This window comes from Sinohyriopsis cumingii, chromosome 12 (assembly GCF_028554795.1).
Source record: "Sinohyriopsis cumingii isolate HCF-2022 chromosome 12, ASM2855479v2, whole genome shotgun sequence".
NCBI classification, from domain to species: Eukaryota; Metazoa; Mollusca; class Bivalvia; order Unionida; family Unionidae; genus Sinohyriopsis; species Sinohyriopsis cumingii.
In genome coordinates this window covers 123,290,274-123,305,934 of record NC_142972.1, presented here as the reverse complement: position 1 = coordinate 123,305,934, position 15,661 = coordinate 123,290,274, and the positions used below count along the sequence as shown (strand labels likewise).

The 15,661-nt window shown below is 33.9% G+C and overlaps 1 protein-coding gene across 1 annotated transcript in view; it reads right to left on the bottom strand.

The window, feature by feature from the left end:
• LOC149787383 (enhancer of mRNA-decapping protein 4-like) overlaps window positions 1-15,661 on the bottom strand; it is a 143,279-nt gene that overhangs the window by 84,223 nt on the left and 43,395 nt on the right. Inside the window, exons 8-10 of the mRNA XM_089977973.1 lie at window positions 13,865-13,969; window positions 10,657-10,766; window positions 9,213-9,296 (exon numbers count right to left, since the gene is read on the bottom strand). Of these exons, the coding sequence (XP_089834099.1) occupies window positions 9,213-9,296; window positions 10,657-10,766; window positions 13,865-13,969 (299 nt within the window). The remainder of the gene's footprint in view (window positions 1-9,212; window positions 9,297-10,656; window positions 10,767-13,864; window positions 13,970-15,661) is intronic.

Sequence of the window (15,661 nt, the reverse complement as noted above, 5' to 3'; positions counted from 1 at the left end):
ACCAAAATCTGGAGATACAGTTAAGAAACAATAAATCTTAAAGGCGTTTTCTCATAAATACAAATCCCCTCACCAACAGGAGCAAACCTGGAATAGTGGACAAATATACAGATGGGCAAAGAGAAAAATATGAGTCACTCAAACCTAAAAATGAGGTAACAGTGAATAACCCTCCATGTGATGGTTCCACATACCAATCTTCAAGAGTGTAGGTGAAATGGACAAGGATACTGAGTGAGTAATAAACAGACAATAAGCACTCAAACTGAAAATTAGGTTTCAGTTATTTTTTGTATGGTCCAGTTACCCTCATTTAGTCACCTCTACTGGAATTATAAGAATCTTGCAATAGGAAACTTATGTAATTTTATGTTTATTATTTTATATTTAAGAACATTTTAGGTTTGAGATTATATTATTGCCAGATACACACTGAAGGAATGTGCAATGGGACTTTGACTCCATGACAATTTATATAAACATCTGAAATATTATTTCAGGAACTGCTGTGGTGATTTCCATTAAAAAGCATTTTCTATTTTTTTTCCCCAAGTATTACCATCAAGGGTAATAACTACTGTATGGTTTAATCATTTACCTAAAAGGGTTAGTATTATTAAGCCTCTTTATGTCCCAAAATGTAAACATTATCCTAAACAGTAGCTGATGATAGGATACCATGACAAAAATTTTTATTGGCATTTTAAAGAATTTAAAATCGTAATTGATCTTTAAAAATTACTTAGATATGACATCATATGCACATGTTCATGATGTCACATTTGTGAGTGTGTGTGTGATCTATATTTTGTGTAACTTCTAGTCCATACCTGTATCTATTGTGTGTTTCACTTTTGGCACGTAGATTGCATAGGATCTATAAATAAGTGCTGACAAGTTTCTAATAATAAACCTATTTACAAGTTTGATGTTATTTATGGTTGGCTAGTTAAACTCAAGTGGTTGATTACTGCAATGAAGGTCATGTGGGTAGGTATTATGAAATGTGGAATTATGTAGTGAAGGTTGTATAGGTTATAGTGCGACATATGGTCGTAATATACTCTTGGAGACATGCATAAGGAGAGAACTGCAATTATTTTATTACTAGTTCAGATTCATTCTTAATTCTTATTTCATATGTTCTTGTGTTAATATCAGTCTGCAGATGTGATTAATGTTGTGTTTAAATACAATCTGAGGTGTCCTTTTTTGGACTATTCATTGGAATTTCAAAGTGCTCATTGGGTTAAAATATTATTATGGAATAACTGAGTTCTGGACAAAGCCATTTTGATATATGAAGATGTAGTTCATCAATACATTGAAGATCTGAATTCATTCAGAACACTAGATTCTTAAGCATTTGTGTAGAACTGGTTAGGATTCTTTTGATTTAATTCATAATACTGTTAGTTCCTCTTAAATTTTTATTTTATAATTGAGGGAATTCAAATTTTTGTCAATCTTATTAAATGTTTTGGTTGTAAACAGCCACTTTTCTTTGAAGTTTTGATTTCCCTGGACATGTGCACAATCAGACACGTACATGTACATGCGCATGTCTAAAAATTCTTGTTATGAACTGACTCCAGACTCCATTCTGATGCACATGTAAAACGTTTCTGACATTTTTCACACCTCAAAATTGTTTTCCTGATTTTCTAGATAAATTGTTCAATCTAATATTAATAAAAAGTAATTGCATGTCTTTTCAAGGTTTAGCTCTATGTTCACATGCTTACAAGAAGACAAATGTTACCACGTCAGCTTGAAATTCAATGGCATATGAATTGTTTGTTTGAAATACAAAGTTATGGGAATACAAACATGCTATAAAAAGAAACTGCTTTGGTTCTGGATATTCATAATGGACCATTCTTAAATTCCAAGCCATTTAATAACTAGGAGCAAATAAAGATAATAATATGGCTTGAATAAAATCTTGAACAATTTTCTGATTATATAAAAAAAACTGAACATATAGTAACATAAGGGATAAATATCCTGTATTTAAGTAAAAAGAAAATAATCTTAGGAGATAATGTTGAGTTCCAAGCCATTTAATATAACATTTAATAACTAGGAGCAAATAAAGACAATAATATAGCTTGAATTTCTTCACAACAAAATCTTGAACAATTTTCTAAAAAAACTGGAACATAAGGGATAAATATCCTGTATTTAAGTAAGATCTTAAGGAGATAATGTTGAGTTCCAATTGGTTACACCACAGTAATGTTATAAAGTCATGAGGAGGGGGAAGCAGTGTGCAATGGAACAAATATATTTGTATTAATCTGTCTCGATTTGTTGCCATTCAATCCATTCTGTAGAATCAATTTGATATAAAATAAGAAACCAGTCCCTAATCACTAATTATATTGACAATAGAAAAAATTGATATCCTCAATTTGTTTAGTAATAAAACAGTCCTATACATGACAAGCAAGAGAATCATATGCATTATAGTTTGTAGTGTACACTCTTTCTTCCTCTCATAAAATTCAATAAATACATCTAATATGAGGAACAATTTTAAACAAAATAACATGAAGTAAGCTTTTAAGATATATAAACAAAACAGCTTTTGTTTTTGACATTTAAAATCTTTTTAATTCTTCGGTATACAAAGTATCAACCTATGGCTATTATTAGTCTACAAAGCACATGCACTGCATTTTTGTGAAGAAAACAATTAATTGTCTTTCCTGGGACGATTAAGGAATATCTAAATTGTCTTTCCTCTGGCAATTTTGTCAAGATTTTTTTTTACAGCAAGTCGGTGCTAAACATAAACATCAACAAAATATTATTTTTTTTTAAAATATGAGTATGACAGGTAATCAAGTGAACCTATGCACATCATTTAAACAATGTTCAAAACAAAAATCAATTTTGCAAGTCTTAAACTTACCTATTATGTGCAACTTAGGATGTACATGTTTTCGCATGATTGGAGCATTTTAGAAGATTTATCTATGATCTGCAAATGTAGGCACAACAAGAGAAGAAAACCATTGGCTATTTAATGGTTGGTTTTATTTGTTAAAAGTGGTCCTGGATAAAAAAAATATACAAATTCTGTATGGATCTGATTAAGGGCCGAAAATGACTTCTGCAGTACCTACTTTCAGTTTACATATAAATGTACTTGAAAGGCTGCCAGTGGATCTATATACTACTGCTAATGTTAGCAAGACCATACAGTTGATTCCTATTATTAGTAATGCAAATTATATTTGTGAAAAGAGAATGGACACTGTGCCATAGGCATGCATGGATTGAAAACCCTCCATGACAATCAAAGAAATTATTGAACTTGTGCTAATACATGATCTAGATCAGGATCACTAAAGAGACAACATGAAGCATATCACTCAGAAAATTTATTCCTAAAATTTAGGTGTAAGACAAAGAATAGATGGATCAAATTATGCTATATACTCAAATATGCCTGACAAAAAAGTACAGCAAGACTTGCACCCCACATTACTCAATTTGAGACTGGATTTATCTGTGTGCATCACATCCAACTTTGAACAATACAGACCCAAATCAACAAATGGCATAGTCTCATTCAACCAGACCTCTCATGTGACTGTGAGATCTCTGCCATACAAGTGTCTCAATCAACAAGTCCTCTCAAATGACTGTGAGATCTCTACCATATGAGTGTCCTCTATCTCATTCAAGCAGACCTCTCATGTGACTGGGATCTCTGCGATACAAGTGTCTCCTTATTCAACTGGACCTCTCCTGTGACTGTGAGATCTCTGCCATATGAGTGTCCTGAATCAGTCAGCTGGGCCTCTCATGTGACTCCATGAGTTCTCTGACATTTGAGTGACTCAAGTCTCATTTAACCTGACCTCTTGTGTGGTTCTGTGAGATCTCTGCCATATATGGAAAATGAATCTTGTTCAACTAGACCTCTTGATATGTCACCATGAGGTCTCTATCACATGAGGGTCCCTAGTCTTCTTCAACTTTACCTCTTATATGGCTCCATAAGATATTTGCCAAACAATGGCCTGATAAAAAAAATGTAGTTTTTCTTTGTAACATCAGAATAAGGCTTCCATAAATTTTGAAAAGTCATTTTATTTGCCAATGTCACAATGAGACATAATACACTGTGATCATGAGATACTGTAATGTTTTGTGCAAGCACAGACAGTTTTATTGGCTAATTAAGACACACCATGGTCAATGGCATCTGCTTATCAAGTGATCATTAAAAATATCCTTTTAAGTTTACAACAGAATTAAAGGTCTGAATGAATGCAGAAAGTATGTCAAGAACAATTTTGAGATAACAAACGTCTTTGTAGATAAAATTACAAAGTTTTGACCCAATCACCTTTCCTTCATAACAGTGGTCAACACTGAATTTTAACAGGCCTTCAAATGGTGTGATCACATGATCACATGGAGTTATGCACGAGTCTGGTTGAAACAGATTACCACTGGCAGAACTAAGTGGAACCTCACCCCATACCAGTCCTTTCTATTTTGGGATATTATATCATTGCAGATATGGGTCTTGTCTGTTTGTAGTTCTAGGTGTGTTTTATATGAGAAAATATGGCACTAATTATCAAACTGTAAACTGCACAGATCTATAATTTCCTGTCCATAATGCACTGGCAGATCAGGGTCTATGCAATTTGTTAGCAGTAGTGGCCATGCTACCAGATGAAATGGGCGACTAAGTTGCCTAAAAAATGCAAACTTTGCCTTTTGCTGTTTGGAAAACATAAATGAAAACAACCTGTGAATTTTTCAGATGTATACAGTCAATGAGTGACATAGTTTAAGACTTTTGAGATGCTACTCATTCTAACCAGGTCGTTCCAGTGTTATGCTGTATCCCAATGCAACATGTATTGCACGCAGCAAATAGCTGGTGTTGATATCAATTGTGCCAACAAAAAATCTCTTGCACAATTCAAAGGCATGTATTTTAATTGCTGACTGACCATCAACCCTTTCTCAAGAAAGTTTCTTCAAGTTATTATTTTATGATGAAAACATACCAACATACCATTATCAACTTGTGTTTTGAAACTTAAACATCAATATGTAAATAGCAATTTGTGGTTTAGAATAGAATTGGTGAAAAGCACTTTCATAAAATTGGTTTGAAACCATAAGTGTCACTGTCTAGGGAGTACCAGTTCTTTAGACTGTCTGTTGTCATAAATCATTGGGCAAATATGCTAAAGAAAACAAACAATTCATAGAAAGCAAAGTCTAAATATTATGAGATTGGAGCCTAAAAATGTACGAGACAATGTTATGTTACGGAATTGAGATGCACTATTAAGGTCAAGGTCTTTTCTGACCTCACTCATTTTTGTGAAAATACAAAAGAAGCAGTGAAGCAAATACTATTTAACCAATGCATGACATTATTACAAGTACACAGACAATAATAAAACCATAAATAAGCAATCCTATTTAATAGATTGTTGTAGCAAAGCTAGAAAGTAAGTGGTTATATAAAGAAAATCCTTCTAAAAATAGACACACTTGCATGTTGGCTGTCTCCATCCAAACATACACTTTCAAGTTATCCAAACATACACTTTCAAGTAATCCAAACATACACTTTCAAGTAATCCAAACACACACTTTCAAGTAATCCAAACATTCATTTTCAAGTAATCCAAACATTCACTTTCAGGTAATCCAAACATACACTTTCAAGTAATCCAAACATACACTTTCAAGTAATCCAAACATACACTTTCAAGTAATCCATTCACTTTCAAGTAATCCAAACATTCACTTTCAAGCAATCCAAACACACACTTTCAAGTAATCCAAACATTCACTTTCAAGTAATCCAAACATTCACTTTCACGTAATCCAAACACACACGTAATCCAAACACACACTTTCAAGGATGAATACACTACATATGAATATTAATTTTTATACATGTACAAAATGTGTTTATAATTTACATACAACACAGAAAATATTCTACTTGAAAATAAAGTATTACTTGCAACCAATGTAAAATGTAAATATGCACACTCAGAAATTGAGGACTTAATTAAATAACAGTGAAAGAACACACACACACACACACACACACACACACACACAATTACACTGTTCCCCTATTCAGCCCTCACTTTCAATCTAGCCTGATACTGTAGGAATAATCAATAGAACAAACAGAGATCCTGAGCAGCCAGCACATTATTTGATGGTAGATCAGGGTCTATAATGTTTGCATTTGGACTTGACTTGTAAGCAAGCATATACAGTAAAAGACATATAGAGGCTCCCTCCTTGGAACACTGCTCATCGACTCCACGAAAGTACCCCAAATTATAAGTGCAGGAACCTTATACTTTGTGATGCTCCAACAAGGCTGTGTTAAACTTTTGCATAAGAACACACTAATGGGTTATTTGATGATATGAAGCACCAGTGATCTGCACTAGCCATGAATTAAAATATGTGAAATAATTAAAGTAACAATGAGAAAACAAAAATGAAACAGTTTAATGAGACCCATGACAATACATGCATTATAAGTTTAATGAGACCCATGAACATACATGCATTATAACAGTTTAATGAGACCCATGACCCTACATACATTATAAGTTTAATGAGACCCATGAACATACATGCATTATAACAGTTTAATGAGACCCATGACCATACATGCATTATAACAGTTTAATGAGACCCATGACAATACATGCATTATAAGTTTAATGAGACCCATGAACATACATGCATTATAACAGTTTAATGAGACCTATGACCATACATGCATTATAACAGTTTAATGAGACCCATGACCATACATGCATTATAAGTTTAATGAGACCCATGAACATACATGCATTATAACAGTTTAATGAGACCTATGACCATACATGCATTATAACAGTTTAATGAGACCCATGACCCTACATACATTATAAGTTTAATGAGACCCATGAACATACATGCATTATAACAGTTTAATGAGACCCATGACCATACATACATTATAAGTTTAATGAGACCCATGAACATACATGCATTATAACAGTTTAATGAGACCCATGACCATACATGCATTATAACAGTTTAATGAGACCCATGACAATACATGCATTATAAGTTTAATGAGACCCATGAACATACATGCATTATAACAGTTTAATGAGACCTATGACCATACATGCATTATAACAGTTTAATGAGACCCATGACCATACATGCATTATAAGTTTAATGAGACCCATGACCATACATACATTATAAGTTTAATGAGTCCCATGACCATACATGCATTATAACAGTTTAATGAGACCCATGACCATACATGCATTATAACAGTTTAATGAGACCCATGACCATACATGCATTATAAGTTTAATGAGACCCATGACCATACATACATTATAAGTTTAATGAGACCCATGACCATACATACATTATAAGTTTAATGAGACCCATGACCATACATACATTATAAGTTTAATGAGACCCATGACCATACATGCATTATAACAGTTTAATGAGACCCATGACCCTACATACATTATAAGTTTAATGAGACCCATGACCATACATACATTATAACAGTTTAATGAGACCCATGACCCTACATACATTATAAGTTTAATGAGACCCATGACCATACATGCATTATAAGTTTAATGAGACCCATGACCATACATGCATTATAAGTTTAATGAGACCCATGACCATACATACATTATAAGTTTAATGAGACCCATGACCATACATGCATTATAACAGTTTAATGAGACCCATGACCCTACATACATTATAAGTTTAATGAGACCCATGACCATACATGCATTATAAGTTTAATGAGACCCATGACCATACATGCATTATAACAGTTTAATGAGACCCATGACCATACATGCATTATAAGTTTAATGAGACCTATGACCATACATGCATTATAAGTTTAATGAGACCCATGACCATACATACATTATAAGTTTAATGAGACCCATGACCATACATGCATTATAATAGTTTAATGAGACCCATGACCATACATGCATTATAAGTTTAATGAGACCCATGACCATACATGCATTATAACAGTTTAATGAGACCCATGACCATACATGCATTATAAGTTTAATGAGACCCATGACCATACATGCATTATAACAGTTTAATGAGACCCATGACCATACATACATTATAAGTTTAATGAGTCCCATGACCATACATGCATAAGTTCAATGAGACCCATGACCATACATACATAAGTTTAATGAGACCCATGACCATACATGCATAATAACAGTTTAATGAGACCCATGACCATACATGCATTATAACAGTTTAATGAGACCCATGACCATACATACATTATAAGTTTAATGAGTCCCATGACCATACATGCATAAGTTCAATGAGACCCATGACCATACATACATAAGTTTAATGAGACCCATGACCATACATGCATAATAACAGTTTAATGAGACCCATGACCATACATGCATTATAACAGTTTAATGAGACCCATGACCATACATACATTATAAGTTTAATGAGTCCCATGACCATACATGCATAAGTTCAATGAGACCCATGACCATACATACATAAGTTTAATGAGACCCATGACCATACATACATTATAACAGTTTAATGAGACCCATGACCATACATGCATTATAACAGTTTAATAAGACCCATGACCATACATACATTGTAACAGTTTAATGAGACTCATGACCATACATGCATTATAACAGTTTAATGAGACCCATGACCATACATGCATTAATACAGTTTAATGAGACCCATGACCATACATGCATTATAACAGTTTAATGAGACCCATGACCATACATACATTGTAAGTTTAATGAGACCCATGACCATACATGCATTATAACAGTTTAATGAGACCCATGACCATACATACATTATAAGTTTAATGAGGCCCATGACCATACATGCATTATAACAGTTTAATGAGACCCATGACCATACATGCATAATAACAGTGACAGTAGTATAGTTAGAGACCACTGTAATTAGATACATGTCTAAAAAAATTTTTAAAATATCACCTGAAATATCTATTCTCCTAATACTCCTTTATATCTCCTTAGCCAATTGCAGACATTTGCTTGTTGTTTGCAAGACTTCAATTTCTGATATAAATTAACTGGCACAGAAATAATATTATGACTTACTCAAAGTTGAAATTCTTGTGATCATCTAGGAAAAACAAGCAAGACATGGGTTTTCCATCATGTGGCTGCCACTGATGCAGGCACCTGCAAGGATATTGTATTAAGGTTGAAATTAACAGGGTTTGCATAGAGATCATGTCTGGTAAGAAACTTATGTATGAGACAGGGCTAACTTGTTTCTTAAGCATTGTACATATATGTAACAATTGAGTCAGCTCCATTTGCTTATGTTGAAAAATCTCCATTTTTCTCTCCCAATATGATCATGCTAATTATAGCACATATAAGATTCATTTCTGAGATTGACTTATCCTTCACAGTCAGAAGTTGGCAGGACAACAAGCATGTGTAGAGTTGTAACAAAATGTTGTGTGTGCAATTATTAAAGGATGTATAAATATTACACTGAATACAGTCTACACTTTATCAATATTAAAGAGTCACAATGATCTTTTAGCATTTCAGATTAATAACCTGCATAAATGTCAATTGTTTCTCCAATATAATTTATTCCGTATTGTACATGTTCTGCACTTGGGATATGTGATACCATTTTCTACATGAATTCATTGGAAGCAATGATATAATCTATCACAAGATTGAATAAATGTATGGAAAGATTTTCAAATTCTTTATGCATAACTGAATTTAAATTATGACCCTAACAAAAGCTGGTGCAGGTATCTATAATAAGTAATGAAATGAAAAGTGATCCTGTCAAAAATGTATGGAACTAAAACAACCTATACTACACCTACAGTCAATATTGTCATCAATTAATTGAAAGGAACAAGGAAAACAATTGACAACAGTTAGTGACATCATTTATGAAAATACTATGCACCAATCTTAACACTAACCTCTTAATGCCAAGCGAGGTGGCTGTTAGTACCATTTTTATAAGCCTTTGGTATGACTCTGCTCGGGATTGAACCCACGACCTCCCACATCCGAGACGGATGCTCTAACACCTAGGCCACCGAAGCGGTCAAAAGAAGTTATGGAAGGTCTGAATTCCAGTAGATTCCTTTCCATGGAAGTAATGATGTTACTGAACTGGAGCAAGTTATGGTGTACCGTGACAAAAAAGATCTAAACCATTAAACCCTCTGAAGAAATAAACACTGTATATTATTGGTTTTGTTTTTAATATTGACTAAAATGCATACATCTCATGTCAAGCACGAGACTGAAATTTCGGGACAAATTCAGAATTTAGATGGGATAAGTGAATTTCCTGAACAGGTTGGAAAAAAAATTGACTGGCCCTGTCACACTTTCATTGGCTGGGTACAATAAAGGCTTCAGCATATCTTCAAATCATGCCTTGGGTAAATGAAAATTTTACCAGGAAGAGACTGAAAATTCTGGCAACTGAAAAGGCCAAACAATCCAAAAGAAGAAAGCAAATAAAATGGAGTTTAAGTGTTGTGGGACTATCTACCTGGGACTGGTTCCTTCACTCATGTAGACCTGGAAAAACTTCACCTCCCCATCCAGACTTGCTGTTGCTAGCGCAGTGCCATCTGGAGAGAATGCAGCATCTATAATAGGCTGAAAGGATGCAGGTGAAGTTAAATGATAATACAAGCATGCATATTCTTCTACATGATTAAATTACAAGGTCATCAGTACTGACTGAACTCACAATTTAAATACTGATGCACAACATCCTGAGTACCAATGTTAAGCTGACATCCATTTGCAAATAGTGCATACATTTTATTCCAGTTAATAACAATTTATTCTCTAAAGATACCTAATATAATAATTTCCACTTTCAGGTAGAATGTATAGCGAGACCTGCCACATTGAGTGGAATGAACATCAGGATGCCAATGGAAGAAAAAAAAATCAGTATCAGTGTTTGTGACCATATATAAACTTTAAAACAAAATTGACATCCTCTCTGTCTTGTGCTATTCAGTCTTTGGTATGACTCATCCAGGATCTGAACCCACGATCTTTCTGCATCCAAGGTGGACGCTATAACTAGCAGGCCACCAGAGCAGTCCTTCATGGCAGGTGAACAGAAAAAGTTGGCTTCATTAGCCTTAAGGGTTTGCTGGACTAGTACAAAAAATGAAAAACATAGGACAAGTCTCTGTAATGATGAACCAATACAGTGCAACCCCGCTATAATGCAAATTCGGATATAAAGTGGTCATTGCGTGGCTCCCGAAATTTCGTGTATTCATTCACACATGAAAAAATATTTTTTGTTCAAAGTACATGAATTAGTGTACAAAAAATGTATTATCATTAAAGGGAAGAGATCGAGCATGAATTCAAATTTTATATGATTGTGGCGTGGTTCCTGAAATTTTAAATACATGTATATTTTTCTCTAGTACTGGGAAATTTTTATTTTTTTTAAGTACGAGAAATAGTGTGTAAAACGTTTATTATCATTTTGGGGAGGAGCTCATGTATGAATTTGAATATAATACAATCGTGGTGTAGCTTCTGAAATTTAACAATTTCACCAGGTTCTTGAAGTGTTATGCCAAAATAAACATTATTGGAAATGTTACTTATTACTGGTCCATGAGTAAAGCCAGTAAGTCGTCTTTGTGATTGTCCTTAATTAATATTGTATAAAATCATTGCTCAAACAATAGCCAACACATGTTTATTCTTTAACTGCATATACAACCAAGCAGCAGATAATATGGTGGTTGATAAAAGATTCTCACAATTTAATAAACATCAAAAAATGAAAGCCGCCAACATGTTTGCTGGGCCTGGCAGTGTTATTAGACACAATCAGTTGACCAGTAAATAATATCTGCTTTATTATCTGGAAGTTGAAAGGGTATGAAATTGTACATGCGTTTAAAATTTTTTTTATAAAAGTGACTCGTGACCATTGCAGGCCTGATGCACTTAGTTCTCGGGTTTTACATGTGTATGGGGTTTACTTATGAACTCGTTATTAATTTCCTATTTTTTTTATAAAAATATTTTACTGTTATGGAAAAGCAAGTTCACAAACACAATTTGTTCTCTGCACTTTGCACGAAAAACATGTTTTGCTGGGCTTGGCGGTTATTATTAAATACAATCAGTTGACCAGTAAATAATGTCTGCTTTATTAGCTGGAAACTGAAAGGGTATGAAATTGTACATGCATTCAGCTTTTAAAAAATTTATAAAAGTGACTCGTGACCATTGCAGGATTAATGCACTTAGTTCTCGGGTTTTACATGTGTAAAGGGTTTACTTATGAACTCGTTATTAATTTCCTACTTTTTTTATAAAAATATTTTACTGTTATGGAAAAGCAAGTTCACAAACACAATTCGTTCTCTGCACTTTGCACAAAAAACATGTTTGCTGGGCTTGGCGTTTATTATTATTAGCAATCAGTTGACCAGTAAATAATGTCTGCTTTATTAGCTGGAAATTTAAAGGGTATTAAAATTGTACATGCGTTCAGCTTTTAAAATTTTTTTTGTAAAAGTGACTTGTGACCATTACAAGCCTACTGCACTTAGTTCTTGGGTTTTACATGAGTATGGTGTTTGTAAATGAACTTGTTATTAATTTCCTATTTTTTATAAAAATATTTTGCTGTTATGGAAAAGCAAGTTCACAAACACAAGTCATTCTCTGCACTTTGCACAATGATTAGTATAGTAGTTTTCACATGTTTCTTTCAATATTCACAAAATCTGAAGTAAAAGTTATATGCACACTGAAAGCATGTGTTGATTGTTAATTTTTCTTGCTGTAGTCATTCAAACGAATAGGCATACAAGCTTTAAATATTAGAAATTTACAATGGATAAATGTACACGGAAACGCATATGAGAAAATTTTAGCAGTATGAAATTTGTACAGATACTGTTCATAGACCCTGGAACATAATGAACCGTACACATGCTTCGTCTTTCTTAACCTAATTTTTCTTTTAATTTTTCCCATTGAATTCAGACACATAATGATGTGTGACAAAATTATTGAATAGTTTAAATATGTATGCAATTTTTGCAATATATTATGGATCAATATCAAGCCCCAACGGTACGATATCAGACGGCAAGTAAACAGTGTTGATAGTCTGTTCATGCTGTATATTAGATGTTCAATTCAGACACAATGATCTGGGAAAAAAATTATTGAATATTGTAAATCTGTGTGCAATTTTTCAATGCAATTACATGCATTATATATGAACTGAATGCCACAACAGCACGTTAGTAAACAGCGTTGATACCCTATTTATCATATACATTAGACATGAATACACGTATATGTGCCAATGGACCCCAATTATCGCGTTATAGCGGGGTTCCACTGTACTTACATAAATAGAACCAAAACTGATATCACTAAGAAGCATTATGTAAGGTTATTGTTGTTGTTTGGTTTAATGCCATTTTTCAGCACAAGATAGGCTATACATGGCAGCCAGTATTAATGGTGGAGGAAGAACCCGGGAAAACCCCGGAAAGAACCACTGACCCAAGAGAAGCAACTGGCAAACTTTCTTACATAACCACACTGGCTGAATCTGAGACTCGAACCCACGTAGACAGAGGTGAGATGGCAGTGATCTGTAACGAAAAGCGCTTTAGACCACTCGGGGCCCCTTATTACGTAAGGTAAAATTAACATCAGAATGTATTGCAGATTGCATGGATACTTACTTTAGCATGACTGTCTATAACGATAAGTCCTTGATCAACATCATTTACATCTATGGGTCCCCCATTGCGATCTTTGGTCACCATGTCAATGCTCCAAATCTCTGCCTGAAATGAAAATTAAAGATCACTCCTTGAAAATAAATTTAAACTTTTTGATGTAATTTCTTATCATCTAAGCCTTTTAAACATATTGGCGATTTAATACAGTTTACAAGGGCTCAAAATATCCAATTAGTTTGACAAAATATATATCATGTTACATAACATGATATAATTGGATAATTATTAAAAATTCTTTTTTTCTCTATTAATGGCCACCTGTGGAATACCATGTATCACCCAGGGAACAGTGAAGTAATGACTTGTCAAGTTGGAAAAGTTGAAATCATTCAAAAGGGATGTTAGAAAGGAAAAAAACACACATCACCTTGTTTGACTGAATCAACAGAAATAGGAAGGAATGTCCCTCTGTCATGCATGCCTTAAAGTATCCTTCCTTTTCTTTATCTCCTCTAATATGAGGAGTCCTTCTCAAAGAGACTGATGCTCTACTGGCTGAAAATACGTTTTATGAATTCAAGATAAAGATCATTTATACCTTGTAACTGCTGCAACCGTCAATGATATATTTTTTAGCAATATCAATACTTTCATATTAGCCACTGTGGCAGCCATATTGGATATGGCAGGCTGCCATACTGGATATGGCAGGAAGCCATATTGGATGTAAGATTGGCACCAATTTCATTTACGACTAACTAGACATCATTAGTTGTTTGGTGAAGCCCTATCTCAATATGGCAATCTGTTCAGAAGAAGTAGTGATTACAAAATTTTCAGATTTTCAGACTGTAACCATACTGGAGGCTGTATCTCAGAAGGAGTTTACTGGTGGAACTTCATGTCCATATAACTTTCCACTGAGGATGAGAAGCAATAACAAGGTGTTCAAAATGGTGGTCATACTGGATGTCAGAATGACAGAATTTTGATTTATGTCAAACTTGATATTACAAGAAGTCATTTGATGAAAACCCCATTTATATCTAGAAGGTGTAGTGATAAGAAAACTGTTAAATGGCTGCCAAGGTGGTCATACTGGAAGCCAGACAAGCACAATTTTCATTAGGGACCAACTAAACACCATAAGAAGTCTTCATGTGAATACCCATATTGGTATGACTTTCTTATCATGTGTATCAATAACAAAAATTTCAAGATGGTGGCCATAATGGTAAACTTGGATGTCAGATCAGCACCATTTTTATTTAAAAATCAACTGACACCATAAGAAGTTGTCTGTGAACACCAGATGATTATATCACTGACTGGAATGCTGATAACAGTGTTTTCAACACTGGCTATATTTGATTAAGATTGGTACAACTTTCATTGGAACAAAACCCTTTTTTGATGTGACCATCCATTCAAAAGATGTAGCAATAACAAGATTTTCAAGATGGCCACTGTGTCAGCCAAACTAAATGTCTAAGATGCAACCTTTTAATCAAAAACCAACAAGACATAACAAGGTCTTTTAGTTTCTAAATGACTTTCCACTGAGAAAGAGTAGTGATGTGGTTTTCAAGATAGCTGCCATGGCAGCCATAATGGATAACAGAGCAGCAACATTTTCATTTAGGACCACCTACACTTTATAGGAAATCCCCATGCTGATATGACCAACTATTAAAGTGGAGCAGCAATAACAGGATTTTCAAGATGGCCACTATAACGGCCATATTGAATGTCCAAACAGCACTATTTTCAACTACACCATTGGATGAATGTGTGTAA